The sequence below is a fragment of the Gallinula chloropus genome (assembly GCF_964237585.1).
Source record: "Gallinula chloropus genome assembly, chromosome: 4".
Lineage (NCBI taxonomy): Eukaryota > Metazoa > Chordata > Aves > Gruiformes > Rallidae > Gallinula > Gallinula chloropus.
This window is the reverse complement of record NC_140088.1, coordinates 23241238-23261204: the sequence shown is the minus strand read 5'-3', so window position 1 is coordinate 23261204 and position 19967 is coordinate 23241238. Positions and strand designations below refer to the sequence as shown.

The window sequence follows — 19967 nt, the reverse complement described above, 5'->3', positions numbered from 1 at the left end:
CACATGAATATAGAAACATTGAGTGAACATTATGTCTGAAGTTCTATTTTTACTTAAGTGCAGAAGCATTAATGGAATGTTTAAAAAGTGATCTAAAAAGATAATACAGAACTTTGCTTCAGCAGCAATGCAAAGTAATGGCAACGTAGCAGAATCTATAGTTCAAAAAGCCAACAGTCTAAAATTCAACATGTTAACACTGCACTACGCACCTCCTGTCAGTCTTTGCTTAGGACTCCATTTTGCATTCCTGTACCTGTTGAATTGTTCACACCGAGTTCTTCCTGAAAACAATGTATTTCCGTTGAACTTCACATTCAGCAGACTCTTGCTTGCCAGGAACATCCAACACACACAGCGTAACACAGAGCTGCTAATACCAGATGACGTTAAACAAACAGCAACTCTCCACTGCCCAGCAATTAAAATTGATAAGCAGCCTGTGTTCTTCAGGATTTCTTTTCAAGTGTAACAGTAAGCTCTGGAATTGCCAGCCACTGAAGGTTTTTATGACTTTGCTTTTTATGAATTCACGGCTGAAGAGGAGATAAGCGCTTTTGTGCACTTGGCTGGTGTTTGCCTATGATCAAGGCTGTTGACTGGGGGTTTACTGCTGTGAGAGATGCCAACAGCACCCCAAGGACAGACCGGGACATTCCAGCACCTGTCAAAGAGGTGCCAGTTTCTCCCTAAATCAAACACTGCTGTGACTTCACAGAGCCACAGCAGTGCTGATAACAGCTTTAGCTTTGAATGCCAGGGGAGAGAGCAGTCAGATTGCATTCTTCACTGCAGCTAGAACAAACAGCCAACAACTTCTCATTGACTTGTGGGTCAGGGAGGAAGAAGGATTAAACTGTATCTACAATACAGTTGTTGATCAGTCCCTAATGCCACTGCATTAATGCATATCCTAGGGTACTGAAAGCAGAGTGCTCTAAGGTACTAGTGCAGTATCAGGGCAGCATAAACTCAGAACAGAATAGCTACCTACTTGTACTGTCACTTTATCTTAGAACCATGAACATTCCCACACTACTAGATGCTCTAAAGACATACAAAGCACAAAGATACCTTCCTAGACATTTATGCTGTAGTACATATCAGCGATGTCTACCCAGCTAGGCGCATTCACAGCCTCTGTCAGGTTCAGTGCCAACTTTGGTCCCAACACCAGCTTGGAATCGGTAGTGCCTACCTATGCTAATAAGCCCTGCCTCCAAGAGCCTTTGCTAGCACAGGCACAACCCTACAGTGCTGCAGCTACCTAGCTTTTGGGTCAGAACCAACTCATGCCCTGCCAGTTGGCACAACGTCAGGGTTTGCATATGTGTTCCCTCTACCTGCATGCTTAATGGCTTCATCCAGTGTGATTTAGCAGTCACAGCTCAATTATAATCCACATTTACATTGAGGAGCGCAGTGGAAACATCTTTTAAAATCATCTGGAGTCGTATCAAATTTCTTAGAGATATGAAGGGGAGAGAAAGCTACAGCCAGTAAATCTCATTGTTTCATTCAGGCCCATGGGGTGTTGAGAAAGCGAGACTCTTCCTCTCCTGTAAACAAAGTGATATGAAGCAGCCAGTAAAGCTGTCTTGGACAAGTTGTGAGGCAGAAGTCAATTTAGAGGCAGTCCTTAATCCTTAGTGTTTAGGTTATTTTTCTCCATTTCATTACATGTATTCAAACTTATTTCAGTCTATTGATATGAAGTAGCCACGTTTATATTTTGTGAAAGAAAGTGGACATTATCTGGCTTTGCACTGCCAGAACAACACTTTCCCTATAAGTATCCTGTAAGAAAACCCTTAATTCTTCCCTACATTTATCATAAAATAAATGGAAGAACAAGGAAAACCGAACCAACCACCACAGTACTTTAACTATATAGGAAAACCACTTATTCAATGCAGAGCTCAATTACTAAATACCTTTTAAAAGGCACAATGTATAATACTAGTTTTATTTTACAAGGTAGGTGCTAATCTCAGTGGAGCAGGCAAATTTTATTCTAGTTAATCATTTGCTGCCTACAGGGCACTTTAACTGATTCAATTTCCGCCTTCAGTTCCTGTCCTGAACTCACACAACTTTCCCCTGACTCTAGTATTCCACCACCACTGGTGGCTAAAATCTAGCAGAATACCAAGTCTCTTTTACATACCACATGGCTTGAGCATCAGTGGAGGGCAAAGGGGGGTGGGGAACAGGCAAAAAAGGACACCATATATAAAGGACAATAAGAACGAAGTCTGCTTAACAAACAGACATGGCATGAAAGAGAGAGAGACTGTAATTCCAGTGAACAGAGTGCTTCATTCTAGCAGCCAGACAGAAGCATAAGCAGATTACGTTTGTTACAGGGAGCAGAGAAAACCAAAGATACCCATGGCTTATTCTTAAGTATCTGGATGACATTTTGTCTAAGTTTTTATTGATAAAGTTGTCAATTCAACATCAGCAAGTACTAGTCAAAAATATCTATAAAGTTTCAGAGTGGGGAGGAGGAATTACAAAGTTAAAATGCAATTAATAATCCTACTCTTTAATTTGAACAGAGAAAAAAACCTTTAAAAAACACTTAGAACATGCATCTGTGGATTTTTTTTTCCCCAAAAATATGTACACAAAAAGAAAGAGCAGTAATCTCAGAGCTTTTAAAAATACATAAATTTCATGTACAATCCCTCCACCGTAGACATAAAGGCACCCACCATAAGCTGAGTAACACTACAGTTTTGTTGCATCTGCCAAGCGAGCCCACGTGGTGTTTCTTCTACCCAGGAAACAAGTATATCTGATGGATGTTTTATCTTTCTTTTCAACTCTCTATCAAATACAGAATTCAGTGCAAACAAATTCTTGTGGGAAAGTGAGTTGTCATGGTGGAATTTCAGCATCTCAAAAATCTTCAGCTGACAGTAGATAAGATTATTAACCATGTTAGAAAAGGTTCTTGACAAACACTTTCAACCAGCAACTTCCACATACCAAGTCCTACCCATAGGCAAAGCTCAGAGTCCTTCAGACCAACAATAACCACACAACTGCTCAGTGAAATACCACACAAGCTCTAAACATAGATGCTACAGCACGTTACTTGATTAAGGTAAGTACACTGCTCCAGGTCATCATTTGACAAGCTACAAAGAGGAGACATTAAGATAATCAGGTATGTTGAGTTCTGTTGAAAGTTGACAATCAATAAACAGATCCTTCAGTTCTGTAGTCTCATGAAAGATCTTAAGGGACAACATTAATTCAGACCCTGCAGAGAGATTATGATGTTCTTTGATCTTTTTCTGCTTCATACTAATTACTTTGGGGGTTTTTGAGGAAGCCTGAGTCATCTGCCATGGAGCATCATACAAGAGCATGTCACCACATATCCTCAACCACCAGGCAGTATCTGATTAAAGTTACTCCTGTACATAGGTATAACTCCGTTGGAGAAGGACCCACCACTAACAAGTCAAAGGTCACGTCAACTGACCCTGCTAATGGAGCAAGAGACATATGATTTTGGCACCTGTTCACCTATTACAATGCAGCTCTTGATGCTGAATTTCAGGGACACAATCACTACCATTAATGCCTTAAGAGATGGTTCATGGACAAATGGAAAGACTAAAAAAGCCTCATAAAAATAGTCATATACCAAGAGGAAACAAGTATCAGTCATAATATAATCTGCTAGTAAAATAACACTCAAAGGCTGACACACACATGATGCCCTTCTTATGGATTTTCAAGGGCATGGCTAACACTGATCAGTTGTGGATGAGATTAGGCAGCTCTTAAATCCTAGATGGGTTGGTACCTCCTTTCATAACAAAACTAGAAAGTTCTTGCAACAAAGCCTTGAGATACATAAGAATCTATGCAACAGTGGTGAATCTCTCTCTTACACGGAGTGGTACCAGAAAAGGGATGGGAGCAAACACAATGCCTCCCCCTCCACCACCACCCCCCCCCCAAAAAAAAACCAAACCCAAAAGGAGGGGAGAGAAGCATTCTAGAGAATAATATAGATTAAGTGAATTTTTAAATCATTTCTGGAAATCCTGCCCATGATCTTAGCATCTGATATTTGCTATCAAGGTTAAACTAGGCCATCTTCAAAAAGCCAGGCAACTATTTTGAGATTAAAAAAATACCAAAATACAAAGCGGTAGTGAACAATGCAGACCCAACTTCATACCTGCTACCAGATGGAGGAGAGTTCCAACAGCCCTCTGAACTTTCCTCTAGTGAGACCAGGTATAAATCCATACCTCACAAGATGCCCAAAGCACATGAGGTCTTTGCTTCAGCAACAAGGCTGTTACTGGTCAGGATTATCATGCCAACAGAATAAACAGAAAGGAGACATTTCCTTTGAAACAGCTGATACAACTACCACTTTTCTTAACTATGTGAGAAAAGCCACCCACCAGACCCTACTAGATCTCTATCAGCCACTCACTCATCAGCCTGTAAACTCAGATGGTGGATTCCAGTAACAATCTATGATGCATACTATTTAATCTTTGCCAGTTTCAACAGCAATACAGAACCACATAGACAGGAAAGGAACAGTTCTTGTTACCACCACAGCAGTTCATTGAAAAGTCCAAAATTTGACTCCCCCTTGCTGTAAGCACCTTGGAAGGATCAATAGAAGCAGCATCTGAACAGCACACGTCCTTCATGTATCCATGCAGCTAAAGCCCCCCGTATCAAATCTGTCCATCACAGGTAGCAGAAAGGCCAGAAAAAAATACCTGCTGAGACCCCATCAACAGTAGAGAAGGCAGTACCTCTAACAAACCTGTTTTCAAAAAAAACTCTTAGTGGGTTTTGAACTACCATGAAAGGAACAAAGGCACTTCAGGGGAAAAAACAGAAAAGCTGGGGACAGCCCACCACCTTACACACACACCCCAAATAAATGCGGAACTCAAATTCCACAATATTAAGAAACTTTCCAGCTCCCAGGATCTATACATATTCCTTTCAGAATGTAAATGCAAAATCCTGGACACCTGTCCCACAGAAGAGTCAATACACCTAGAAGAACTCTGATGATAATTAATCAAGTCAGCACCTTACACCCTCTAGGGAGGAAATCCCACAGCCTTTCCAGGCAATATGGTTCATTGATCCACTACCCCACTGTCCCATGCAACAGGATAAATTCTGAGTATACTTTAAAGACCATTCATTCTTACTTAATTCATCTGAACACAAAAACCAGATCTTTTTCCTCATAAGGCAGTCTTTTTTTTCCCCTTTGTTTCCCCAAAAGACTTCAAGCCATCCATCTTCCACTTTCACACTGTTGCTCTAGGTGACCTTTTCTACAGTCATAGTATCATATTTTCCAGTCCTTGGGTGGCTCTTCTTCTCCCCCAACAGGTGGGGATTTTTTTCAGTTAGTCTATACCTTTGATGAAATACAGTACTCACAATTTCCATTTCCTATCCATAGAGTATCAATTTCATCCACAAACCATGTTCATAAGCAAACAAGGGAAGCATCAAGAACCTGATAAGATATACATGGCAACATCTGCTTTTCCTCCAGCCACAAGCCCTTCTACTCCAACACAGTCTGAAATTAAATTGACAGATTATTGTATTTTGACCAATCTGTTGACTGCTAAAATATATTGTATAAACTAACAGGCTGATTTCCTCTGAGTGTTTAGAAATTGATTACTTGCCAGGTAAACAGAATTCCTCAAGAAAAAAATTTCATGGCACTTTGTATACATTATTTCAATAATAAGGAACAGACACCACATGCAGATTTAGAATTGTACAAAGGTTTGGGGTGGAAGGGACCTTAAAGATCATCTAGTTCCAACCGCCTGCCCTGGACAGGATCACCCTCCACTAGCTCAGGTTACCCAAAGCCCCATCCAACCTGGCCTCAAACACTACCAAGGGGTATCCACAGTCTCTCCAGGCAACCTGTTCCAGTCCCTCACCACCCTCACAGTGAAGAATTTCTTCACTAATGTCTATTCTAAGCCTCGTATAGTTTAAGCCCATTACCCTTTGTCCTATCACTACACTCCCTGAAATGAATGCTGTTTGGTTGAAAAAAGAAGCATTTGATACAAAACTTTCCTCAGAAAAAGGAGACTACCTTAGCAGAGGCTAGCAGCTAGTATCAAAACCTGCTTGAATGTTATCTACACCATTGTATGTGAGATATAAGCCAGTGTCTCTTTAGTCTTACAGACACTATCCACTGAAAACATCTACAGAGATTATGTTCTTCTAATAGTACATCACATTTTTGCATAGTCTGCTCAATTTCTGTCTCACTTCAGTGAGACTTGCTAAACATAACCTGGTTTATATTAAAACCACACAAAAACACCTGCCACCAAAGTCATCAAGAGATAACCTCAGTGTCTGACAATCAGAGGGCATGAAGCAATTCACATGCCCCAGGTGGGGGGCTAGCATTAACACTGTGCAGCCATAGCCTTGCATTGGCTGCAAAACTTGCAGAATCTGAGAGCCTTGTTTGCCAGTTCATTCTTGTAGCATTTTTCTTATTTTTATGGTTGAAATACATAGTTGTCTAATTAAGATCATGTCATAATAGTAAATAAAAGCTATGAAGAGCTGTCTCAAACGCACAGAGCTATGAAGGCATACAATTAATGTGCTTGAGTAAGACTTGGATGTCAGTGCCTGTCACACTTCACATGTTGTTGAAACAGAGAGCTCAGACTGTTTAGTACTCGGATGCTGGAGGACCTGTTGAGTGGGTTTATTTTGTGTGAAATATGGAGATAACCATTATTAATACTTGCTGGGTCATAGATAAGATAACAGCATGCAATCACATGTTTACTTACACTACAGATAAAAATACACATTATTACTCATTGACAGGTTTGATGGTATTTCAGTGTCTTCCAAGACAGGAGTCAAAACCAAACAAATCAAATAATCTCAACTAGATCTACTTATGAAGAGTATTAGGAAAAAAAATGAAGAACTATTTGCTGAAGCTTGTAAGAGACAGATAAAGCCTTTGCTCTACAGAATACAAACACTACTGATTCTTAACATGATCAGCACAGGGCGTTCTCTTTTTTTGAGGCCACAGGATGGAAAATCTTTCCTCTTGTCTGTCCCCTATTTACATTGCCCTGCAAAGATAATTGGGCAGAGGCATCTGAAGGGTTTAAGAATGAGATTAGCAGCAGCAGCAGCTATTTCCTGCATCCATTCTCCTTTGCTCTACTTGTCAACATCCTCACAGGAGATGAGGCACCTTTACTTCAGCTCTTCGTTGGACTGTGGTGCCCTCAAGGGTTATTCTGAAAAAGCCAACTCCAGCCTATTTTCAAGTGACAGCAGTTTTGCTGGGAAGGGGATAGCTGCTGCAGGAACAAACACATTCTTCGAAGCTAATTCCTTGCTTCACAGAAGGAAGATACTTTCACAACAACCACTGGAGCCTTTGTTGTACTAGGGATGAGCAAGGGTTCTGCAATCTTTACCATGAGTACCATGACTCTGCTATTAAACCTAGTGTCTTTGGAAAGAATCCAGGGAGGTAACCTGATGTATGATTTACATACTCTTCTCAAACTGTGACCTAATTACTTCCTTATCCAGTCCTTATATGATTGCATACTATTAACATAGCAATGAAAAAAGACTGTTAATAATTGAAAAGAACTTAATTGTATCCCCAAGACTGCAGGCAGTACATTTGCAGAGGAGAGGAGTGACTGCTGAGCACTGGAGTTACACACATAGGAAGTCAGCATGACCTCCTTGTGATAGTTCAAGACCGCTGCCTGACAGTGAGCAGCTTATTGGAAGCATGACCATGAACACATGCGACTGGGGAAGGACTGAGGGAGGACCATTTATTTTTATAAATCTACAGGAAGTATACTGGTAAAATGGTGAAAAACTTGGGTATATATGTTATGGGATTTCACATATTTACTACAAACAAGAGACAACAGCCGTATGGACTAAGTTCATACAGAATGAGCACTGTAAAAAAAACCAAAACAAAACAGAATCACAGAATCACAAGGTTGGAAAAGACCTTTAAGATCATCAAGTCCAACTGTTCCTGTCCTATGCTAAACCATATCTAAGTACCTCATCTGCCCTTCTTTTAAAGGCATCCAGGAATGGTGACTCAACCACCTCCCTGGGTAGCCTGTTCCACATCCTGACAACTCTTTCAGTGAAATTTTTTTTCCTAACACCTAATCCAAACCTGCCCTCATGCAGCTTTGTGCCATTTCCCCCTGTCCTATCAGCTGTCACTTGGCTGAAACACCTTATTTTAAATAAAATAATTTAAACTGATTTCTATGCATCCTGTAAACAATGTCTGGCAAGTAATTTTAATTGCCCTAATTTCAGAGAGATGTATAGAAGTCTTTAGTCCTTATCTTTTATCTTTACTTGATACATAGACAAACAAGACAACAACCTGTTAGGATACATGAAGGTTTTCTACTATATCAAGATCTTAGTTCAGCAAGAAGGGGATATTTCTCATTTGAAATAAGCACTAGTCAAGTTATAGAACAAATCATTTACTTTTTAAATAACCCCATGGGGAAAAAAAGGCACACAAAAGAAGAAATTTAATAGTCTGAGTAAAACTTTCCAGTTTTCTATTACAAATGTGGCAAAAAATTATTGTCAAGTGACATAAGTCCATTTGCATTAGAAAAACATGTTTGAGATCTACATTCCTATTGAAAATTTTAATATGAAATTCAAAGATCAGGATCAATATTTGCAGAAGCATCTTAAAAGGATGCAGAAACCCTGCCTTAGGTTTATCTTGGCTTTGGCTAACATTTTTCATAAAACATTAAAGCACCACATAGATTTTGAAGAACATATGAGGGAAACTCAAAATGCCAACCCCAGGCACACTGCTAGAAACATCTAGAGGCCACCTAACCCATTTTTTTGTTAGTTGATTGCTTTCAAGAGGATAAAATTCCAAGGCAGCAGTTCTACAGTATGATGTGTTCCTTGTATCAAGTCACACAGAGAGATACATTCTTTTCTTAAACTCAAAAAAGATTCAGCCAGTTTGGAGAAAATGTGTGTTCATTAATTTACACCACTGGCAGTTCTAACACTAAAGCAGTTCAGTGTCATAGTGGTTTGTCCTAAGAAATCACTGACTGCCTGATGATCAGAGGGCTGAAGCACCTCCCCTACAAAGAGAAGCTGAGGGAACTGGGCTTGTTCAGCCTGGAGAAGAGAAGGCTGCAGGGGGACCTCATTGCAGCCTCCCAGTACCTGAAAGGAGCTTATAAGCAGGAGGGGAATTAACTTTTTAAAAGGACAGATAATGGCAGGACAAAGGGGAATGGACTAAAGCTAAAGGAGGAAAGGTTTAGGGGGGAGTTTTTTTACAGAGAGAGTGGTAAGGTGCTGGAACAGGCTGCCCAGAGAGGTGGCAGATGCCCCATCCCTGATGGTGTTCAAGGCCAGGTTGGATGAGGCCCTGGGCAACCTTGTGTATATCCAGGCCTGGAGGTTGTTGGCCTGGGGAGGTTGGAACTTCATGATCCTTGGGGTCCCTTCCAACCCAGACCATTCTATGATTCTGTAATTTTTCCATGTTCCAAGTTTTCTGTTGTGAAGTGTGGATGTTAAGGAAGGAAACTGATATTTAAGAAACAGTATATTTTGGGTGGTTGGTTGTTTAAAAAAAAAAATAAAAACACAAAAGCCAACGAATACTTAGGCTATGCCTACACACTTACTCAGGCCCTGCTTTGCACTCTGTGCAATTTCTTAGAGCCCCTTGAACACATCAAACAGTTGTTACTTTACTATCCTGTACTATGAAGCAGGGAAAAAGAGGAATATGAAAACCCACGTGTCCTCATAAACTGATCAGACAAGGCAAAAGTTCACACCGAGCACCTCGCTTGGCCTCCAGGTGTGCACAAACTGTTGGTCAAAGAAAACCACTTGATTTAGAGCACCTTTAGAATTTACTGTCAAAAAACACCAAACAAACAATCACTGTCTAAAAACATATGGTAAAATTGTCTACTAAAGCATTAAATGCTCCCTCTTATTACAACTATACATAAATATAGATATTTTCTGCTAGGAGGTAAAATACAGTAGCTATGACCATAGTAGGAGCTTCCAAATGCATGTGGTGCCCCATTATCATTACTGGAATTACAATCGCTTTGAGACGCCACTGTGCCAGATTGGTACATCATAAGCACAACTGTGTGAGGAGAGCTAGAACCTTACCTGAACACTCACTAATCTACACATCCTTCTCCTGTAACTCAGCCTATCCATCAGGCTTATTTGCAACTGGCAACTTTCCAGTCCATTTGAAAAACTTAGTGTTGGACCTTTTGATGGCAGGCAGAAAACACCTTGCCCCCAACAAGGCACTATTTTCCATCTGGAACTGAATGAACAAGCGCTCACAGCTTTTGTGTTCAGCCACTAATGCACATTAAACAATCTATTAACAGACAAAATTAATGAGGTACTGCCAAGTTTAAAGTCAGCAAAGCACTGTGTCTGTGCATAGTTCCCTATAGCATATGTTGGCATCGTTTTTTGTAATACATCCAGCGCTCAGGCATTTGGAGCTGAGCCTAATTAGTTCATTGCAATTGAGTCTCAACTCTAGCCTTGATTCAGCTGCAATGAAAGTTTTGAAAGAGGCCTATCTGCACAGCCTTGCACGGTTTTTCCCTGGCACTTAAAAAGCCAGGGCAAGGAAGTGTGCCAGAATTGCCCAGCCAGACATTTGACAGATAGGCAGAAACGTGAACACTGCACTTACTGATCCTTAAGATCATTCATGCACAACTTTTAAAGGTAGAATAATTCTTTTCCTAGAGGAAACCAAACACCAGAGGAGGAGTTGAAATGTTATACTGGAAAGATGATGGGAAAAGAGAGAAGGTCTACCCCCAGGAAAGCCTGCCCAAATTTAATACATTTATAACTTCTGTGTGTGCATTCCACAGAGTTGTTTCTCCATTGCACTCAACCTGTTTCCACTGAGCATTAATATTCAGAAGTTTACAGCCTTCTGCCTCCATTGGTTACTTGAAAACCTAAATATCAATACAATTACAAAGCCTTTTTTGCCCCCACAGAACACTCCCCACACGCACACACACCCCTCCACACAGTTTCTGTGCTTGCAGACTACAGGTCAAGATGACTTTCAACAAGTATTTTTCCAAGTAGTTGAACATATCACTTTACCCATTTCAGAACAGAAAATGAATCCGCTATTATTGCTAGAGACACTGTGTGCCTTCAAAAGGCATTTTAATCAGAAGATACCCAGCTTTTCACCTTCCTTCAACAGTCAAAATACTTTTCCACAATCATTGTCATGCAGCAATCATTTAATGCAACAAGTGACACCAAGATGGTGATTTAGTCACAGTGCCTTCCAGATATTAACCTCTTCCAGTGGTTGATATTCAGAGGATCTGAATATCTGATGCTTTTCTTTCTGATGACAGTCAATTACTAGCAAACACATAATTTATTTATTTTTAATGTTTAGTCCACTATGCAGTTATTAATATCTGCATTTCTTGAGAACTTCTACTATTCCACTGGAAAACCCTTCTGATCTGTAACTACACTGCCACTCCTGAGGTCTTCTTGACATAGACTGAGATTGGTCTCAATCACAGGACAGCCAGACAGCCCCCAGCAAAAATGAAGCTCCTGTCAAGTTACAGACTGGGAAATATGGCACAAGGCATGAATGGGAAGTGGTATGGTGGCCAACCCAGACACTTTCTCAATCACACAAGTCCCAAAGAAGCATCTTTATGCAATATTGTAGCTGAGGGGCTGTACTGTGGCAGGCAGCAAGGAAGGAAGGAGCAGAAAAACCTTTAAGTCGCTTGACATCACCTGTATCCAAAATCTGCCAAGACTCAAAGCTTCAGTATCTGGCTGATCAGCAGACGGGGCTGACCATGCAACAGGAACTCCCAAATATTAGGCATCTAATGTACATACATCTTGCATGTACAACCAGTTACAATAACGGGACAGGCAAAAGTTCCACCCTCCTCTCCAGGAATAGTAAGTAAAGTTAGCATCCCAATGCTTTCCTGTCTCAGATAAAAGCCTTACCAAACACGCTGATAGATACACAGTGCTAGGTTGTAAAGATGTCCACACATCAAAATGCTAGACTGTGAAGTGGGGCTGAGAGGGTAAAAAAGGAAAAAAGCTACAAATATCACCTTTGTTGCCACATCATTTTTCTCAATTGTAGTCTTTGTGTATGTGTGTGACCTCAAAGTTCTGTATAAGCAGCTGCAGGGCTGTAACATAGCAAGGTCTTGAAAACTTCAAGTGACATGTAATAACAGGCAGATTCCTCCTGTTACAATTGTATCTAACATGAAGGGATGAGAATAAGGGGCTCCAGTAATACAAAATACACACAACATGCTGGTTGCAAGCAGCAGGAGCTCCTGGACAATGTCATCTATAATAAAACAAACATTTGTTCACCTCAGTCTCTGCATGAGAAGCATCATCATCTCTCAAACATGCCAAAAGGGGGGAGCAGAAATAAATATGACTGTGATAAAATTATTTTCCTTTCCTTGTACTTGAAAAAGCCATGCTTATTTTGGAGGATTTAAATCTTGTTTTTAAAATAGAAGTAATAATTTGGAAGTCTGACTCCAAGCTACAAAAATCTGTGAACATCCCAACGCCCATGCCCAAAATCCAGTACTTTGAAGTTTTTGCCCCTTTTCCCCATTCAGTTAACTCACTCTGAAAGAAAACTCAGCCACGTGTGAGCACGTGCACGCACTAATTTATGGCTCATTTTTCCTCCCGGACGGTTTACATGCTGAGTACAAACCGGTAGGCTCAGAAATATGCTTGCAGCACGTTTGGAAAAATGACAAAAAAAGAACTTTAAGTTGGAGTTACGCTTCCTCCTCCCAGTATTGTATGCGAGCAGCACTATGCAAACACTGCATCGCCTTAAATAATTGGCTACTACAAGTCCTGATACCCACGCAACTGGAATATTCTGTCTACCCTTGCTTCTTATCTTTGCACGCGTACACCTGCAGCCACACTTCTGAGAGCCTGCCTGCTTCTAGAGACCAGTCTCCCAAGTCTCAGCTACCGGCTAGTCCAAGCTTATGTAAACGTCTTGGGATTCGAACAAACTCAATGACAATCATTAGCGATTAAACCAAACGTATACAAAGGCAAAGTAAACTGAACCTGGTACACACACGCAAAGATAAGATAGAAGCTGATAATCTTGCACAGCAACAAAGGAGAGCTGCCATACCGGAACAGACCAATGGTCCGTTGGTTTCCGAATTGTTCCCTCTGGTAAGGGCCAACACCTCAAATAATGCGGGGAGTCAGCGTGCAGCGTACGCTGCCAGAAGTCATTACTCGCCATACTGAGAACAAGAGAAATCACCAGAAAGCTCATAATTTATGTTTTTCCAGGCAGATTTTAAGATTTTTATTTTAAACTACTTAAAGAGGGTGGGAAGAAACTTCCCTCATGCACTTGGTTTTCTTAACATATTGACTTATAACAACTTTTTAAAGTACCTGAAGACTTCACTTACACTTCACAGTCATTTCCAGCACTGGGATAGTGTCTTCAGTATTTCAACAGGCCACTGTGAGGCCCGAATTTAGGCTACTTTTGTCCCTCCACCTCTCTTCCATACCCTGAAAACTCAGTTCGTTAAGGTCACAGAACATTTCACCTCTCAAAGCCGCTATCCCAAGGTGCACTGCTATGATAAGTGTGATAAGATGCCCTAGCTCAGAAGGTCATTGAGAACAGTGGCACTCGCTCATTCCCTCACCTGTGACAGCTAGGAAGGGTTTGGTGGCCCTGGCAGGACATTACCACGCACAGAGCCATACCACATGGCAAGCTCTTGCTTGCAAAATCCAAGTTTCCAAGCAACCACCAGTTGCATTTGCAGAAGGCACGCATGTAAACCTTCAACTGAATGCCATGTCTTTGCACAGGTAGAATTAAGTGTCTGTATACTATATACTTAATATATTTAAACAAAATTTAATACAACAACAAACCAAGTCATGTAGACGAAATTAAAGTTTATCATCTCCACTAGTATTTTTAGGCAGGTTTTGAGTCGTAAATTAATAGCAGATTCCCCATTCCTTCTCCCCATAGAGATTATTTCCACTAGTAAACTCTAGTCTTTCTTAATCTGCTCACTAAAGGTGTTTCTGCTCTTTGGTCTGAGCAAAATAGGCAAATCTAAGGCGTGTGCAGAATCCAGTTTATTTAATCAGCAACTGTGATGCCCAGTTATCCCAGAAGATTAACATAATCAAGAAGAGAGGAAGAGTATATATTTTGTATCTTGGAAAGCAGGTATTTCACAGCCATGGAAATATCAATTCAGAAGTAAACAGGTCACAGGTCTGATCTAGGATAGCAACCATCAAGGGAGACACAAGGGGCTTTGCTGCACACCAAAGCCCACAGCAATCTAAACAATAGGAAACAAACATACCAACACAGAATCTGTGGATTAAAGCTTTGAGTTCCGCTTTCCTTTTCTAAACACTAGAATTTAAAACTGAGGGAAATACTTTCTGAGTATCAGTTCTTATTTGTTAGTATTCCAGATACCACTGGCTAAGATTCCTGAGCAGGAAAAGGGTGTGACAAGCAATTATAGTAGATGTAGTTTTATCGCCTGATAAACAGTGTTTCAAACAGCCAGTCAGAGATACAAGTTAAATTGACTATTCTGTTGTTTCTAAATTGAATAATTTCAGAATACAATGAAGAAAATAGCCACACACTCTGCAATATGTAAACAATGGAAGAGCTAGAAAATGAGGAGGTCCACAGTGCTCATTGCTCCCATCTTCAGGCTAAATCTTGGCCAGGCCCCTCTAGTCAGCTTTGGCCTTCAGGCCCTGATCTAACACCACTCCTGTTCCCTTTCCACTCTGAACCTTTAAGAGAGTGACTGAGACCTCCCAGGCCGCCGGTAGCCCCCAAAATACGAAGGGGGTAGTCAGCAGAGGGAGTCACAGAGGCAACAGGCAAATGGCAACAGTTTCTTATGCTCATTTTGGCAGGTCCGAAAACCATGAGAAGAGTCCTTGCACGTCACAAGTAAAACCCTGCATAGCTTTCCATGAATGTCTGTTTTTATGCTGACAACAAAATAGTCATTACTTTCTCCAGTGGGAAAGAAGTGCATTCATGATTGTTGCGGGGGGGGGGGGGAAGGAGCATCTTAGAACTTGAGTCCTTTCCAGCTCTGCAGCTCATCACTCGTAACCAACCGCATGCAAAAATCTAGCGATCCACGTGCAAAAATCAAGTCCCACGCCTCCTCCAGAGTAAAGGCTGAGACACAGCAGCTTCTCTGGAAAGACTGTCTGCCTTGTCAGTTGATTTTTAGTAACAAAAATTTGCTTTGCAGCAATTATTAACCTAGCCAATACTCAGGATCTGGCTGGCAGGGGTGGCACTCAAACAGAGCATTTCTTGGTGCAGCAGAAAGAAAGCATCCCAGGAAGTTGCTTTGGCAGCTCAGAATCAGGAGCTGGAGAGGCACAAACCAAAGATCAGTAACCTAAAACATGGGTACCAAAAAATGGAGGCTTATCTACCACATAAGTAGGGAGAAGGTGAGATGGCTGAGAACAGTACAGACTCAATTCCCTCTCCTGGTGGAAATCAGAGAAGGGCTGCCTAAAAAAGCACACATGGTACTTGCAGATTGCCTTGCAAGAAATTCCTCTGTCTCATCAGAGCCCTAAGAGAATGAATTTGCACAATGCTTAGTAAGAGGGTTGAGAATATTTACTGCAACTGTCATTCACCATTGCACCAGAAGAGCTCTTCTGGAAAGGGAAATGCTGGGGCTAATGCATACACCGTGGGTAAGCATGTACTGGGGGGAGAGACTTCCCGTACATATTACAATCTCTTTCCTAAGGTAGAATTACAAAATCTTAATTCCTGCACAGATAGGATTAATCCACAAAACTAATAGTTGGAAATAAATAAAAAAACTTACAATTCAGGCTAGAATCTTAGGTAAAGGGTTATAACAATTATTTATTTTTTTCAGGGTTTTCCCAGACCTACTGTTATGGTTTAGAAAAAAAGTTACAATATTGAACACAATTTACTGTCCCTACTATACGTAATTCAAGACACCTGAAAAGGGTCAGAAGTCACAAGAGATGGCTGCCTAAACTTCCTTTTCAGATAAAAAAAGAACTCCTATTCCTGAAAGTTTTACATTGATCAACCCCAACTATTAGACACTTGGTAATTATGACCATCAGCTGTTATGTCATCAATAGCATTATCTTAATGCTAATGAGAATAGATCCCACAATTAACTCAACAGCTGCACAGTCATCTCCCAATTAAATACATTCATGACAGCTGTTTTGCCCCCACTAAAATAAAGTTGGTACCACTCACTCACCTGACTACCTAAAGACTCTAAAACACTCAGGTGTGGAATATAAGCACACAATCCTTAACTTAATGCTTAGAAACATATTTTAAAATCAGAATAACTAGATCATAAAAATTGACTTTTATTGAAGTCTTCTGTCTTAGGATGTTGATCATAAAATATCTTTACCTCCAGCTGTTGTAATAAGCTATATTATATACATACACGCATGTCTGTGCATGCATACAATAAACAGACACTGTGCTTCTGCCTGACCTTATTACCTTTATTTAACATGCGCAAATTGCTCAAGGGTCACGCAAGCCTTCTGCAACATCTCAATTAAAAAGCACTGATTTCTCACAGAGGCACTCGCTGAGATCCCGGCACACCACAGACCCACCACTCACTGGCTCAGGATGGATGCTGTGCTCCATGGTATTATACACACGGCAGCTTTCAACTTGCCAGCAGCTGAGCGAGCTTAACATCCTCCAAATGTTGTTGTCCTCCTTCCTGTCTAAAAATAACTGCAACGGCATTCATACTCAATAAGACGAGGAGATAGCAAGGGGCGATAAAAGAGGCAAAGAAAAAGAGCATCACCTGTCTCTCATTCTCCTCCCATGGGGCAGCAACACTGATAACACACCTGTCAGAAACAGATGCTGTGCAGTGAGCTGGATAATCAGGAGGCACTGCATTGAAAGTTACCAGTGAATGGACGACACTGTTACGTACTGCATTTCCACGTCCCTCGCCACGAGTCCTTTCAGCTCCCATAGTAACTTTCTGAAGAGAATAGCCTGGCCAGCTCCCGCTCTATCAGACAGCAATACCTAAGAGCTCCGGAGCTGAAATAACAGCCTTTCTGTTCCAAATAAAAGAAACCTTCGCCTGGTGTGTGACTTTCTGTTTGCTTTGTTTCGCACCTATGAAGAAACAAACCCACAAAGGAAGGCTGTGTCTGTAAGACGTTCAAGTACCGGGCTAGTCTGGAAAGCTCCGCGACTGAGAGGACCGCCGGGGCTACCGCTCTCCAGCCTCCGCGGCGTGGACGAGCGCAGAGGGGAGGCGGGCACGGCGGCAGCAGGCACCTCACGCTTCAGGGGCGGCCGGCAGGCGTGAGGGGATGCCCTGAGAGCCACTCGAACCGACGGCCGCACCGGGAGACGGTAACTGCGCTCCGGGCAGCGGCGCCGCCGCGGCTGACAGAAGAAGCCGCTGTAACGGGAGTCCCGTCGCGGAGCAGGTGGGCGCGGCGGGGAGCGGGGCAGATACTCACACGGTGAAGTGGTACACGAAGCACTTCCAGCCCGTGGGGCGCTCCAAGAAGTTGTAGACCCTGCCCTGGACGCTGCTGCGGCTCAGCAGGGGCTTGCGGAGGCTGTAGATGGAGACGCGGGGGTCGAGGCTGACGGGTGGCCGCGGGCAGTCGGCGTTCACTACCACCACCTCGTTCCTCAGACGCAGCGGCCGGTCCCGCTCTGGCTCCGGGCTACTGCCCGCCGGCGGCTGCCCACCCTGGCTGGCGGAGAGCGGGGCGTAGTGGGCGTTGGGGGTGCTCTCAGCCAGCTCCAGCGCCGAGAGCTTCTTGCTAGGCGTCATGCTGCCTTTCCTGGGGAGCGACAGCCGGCCCAGGCTCCGGCTTTTCTGCTCGCCCGGAGGGGAGCTGGAGGACATGGCTGGGACAACTCGGGGAGGTCGGGCGGCGTTGTGGTGTCAAGGCTGCGCTGCCCCGGAGAGCTGGGGACCGGCGCCGGGCGCCCTCTCCCGCCGCCGCCACTGGCCCGTCCCCCTCGGGGGCGGCTCCCAGCCGGGAAAGGTGAGGGGAAGCCGCGGCGGGGGCGGGTCCCAGTCTGTAGTCCCGGTGCCGCCCGCCGGGGAGCGCTGTACTGCGGCCCCGAACCGGCGGGGCGGGGGCTGCGCTACCTCTGCTGGGGCGCCGGGGTTGTGCCCGCAGTCGGTGGCGGCCTGCCGTCTCTCGGGCTGCACCGGCTTCAGGGACCTGTCCATAAGCCCCGGAGACATGGGCCGGGCAGCAAGCGCCGGCTGGAGTCTGGACCTCCTCTCCGTGTCAGGCCACGCTCCTCATTACTGACCTGGCCCTGTTTCATCGGACCCCGTGTCCCCAGCACGGCTGCACGGAGGTGGCCTTTTACCTTTGTGAGGCTTGTGCTGCAGGAGGTGATAGGGTAGGGATCAGAGAGAAGCCTGACAGCAGCCCACAAAGCCTAGCAGGTTTCCCCCTCTGACTTTACTGCGGTGTGAATCGCTTTGGCATAGTAATAAGAGCTTTTTGTTGGGGTTTTTTTTGCCCCGATTAGCTAACAATTTCTATTACCAGAGGGTGCTCTTTGATCTGGTGTGCTGGAGTTTTTCCTTCCAGCCCAAAATAGAACAGAACTAGTAAGAGCTATGTCGAGTTCATGGTTGATACTGGTACTTGGACAAGAATGTTGCGGGAAGATAAGGTGCTAAATAAAGTTAAACAAAAACAACCCTGTTAATTGCAGTTCCATTCAAATGTCAGGCTGCATGTATGGTAGGGGAACTGGGCAAGATCTTTCACTAGTGAAAACAAGGAAGGCTTTAGGCTCTTGTTGGAATTTGCACCCGTGGAGGAACTGGCTGTTTTCTTAGGAATACAAAGACAGAAGTGTTACAAAGAGAATTTGTAAAACTTGTTTCTAAACCAACACCACTTTAACCAGGCTTACCCCCTGCTCCAGCAGAGCAAGAAGAACAAACTAGCTCAATGAAAGCAGCTTTTGAAGGGAAGCTTTTCCTGCATCTGGTCAAAATAGAGCCAGGTTTCTCTCTTTTGAGAAATTTTTCTTTCTTATGATGCATCTGCAAGAAAAATGACTAATGGAAGAAAATGTCATTGCTACCCTTGAAGGCTCACTTAGGACTAGCCTGATAAAGTCTTGATATTAAAGTTAGCAAATGAGTTTCTTCATGCAAGTGTTCCACGTTATTTTAAAGACCAACATATTTTCTAAATTACACAGGACCTGATCCGGGAGCCAACTGCAAAACATAATTTACAGAGTTCAGCAAAACAAGAGGCTGTATGTTCATATGTACATTATGTTCTTCACAAACTGTTTTCAAAATCTTTAAAAAGTATTGCAGCATCATGTTGTTATTAGAGAACAGAAACCCCAATATATATGAACCCAAGAAAATGGAATTTCTATCTTTCCTACACTATTTCCTTCCAACCCAAAAGTTAAAGCAGTATTATGTATTTAAATAGATAAGCAGAGAAGAAAATTTTTAAGAACTAAATTTGATCCTCAGTCCTGAATGAGAAACACTTCCAAAACACCAAAGTTTGTTTCAACAATTTTTTCACTGCAAAACAAGTAAAGTCTTAAATACTTTCCATTGCCCAACATATTGAACTATTTTTCAGGTCAGAAATATTTCCATAAGGTTTTGGGTTGGACCTCTTATGTTGGCTACATCTTTCAA

General features: G+C 42.6%; 1 protein-coding gene across 1 annotated transcript in view; it reads right to left on the bottom strand.

The window, feature by feature from the left end:
- The window catches only part of KCNQ1 (potassium voltage-gated channel subfamily Q member 1), a gene marked incomplete at both ends in the record, with an annotated part of 343099 nt that extends 324929 nt beyond the window's left edge, over positions 1-18170 (bottom strand). The window contains one exon of the mRNA XM_084262844.1: positions 17773-18170. Within this exon, the coding sequence (XP_084118970.1) occupies positions 17773-18170 (398 nt within the window). The remainder of the gene's footprint in view (positions 1-17772) is intronic.
- Between the last annotated feature and the right edge of the window lie 1797 nt (positions 18171-19967).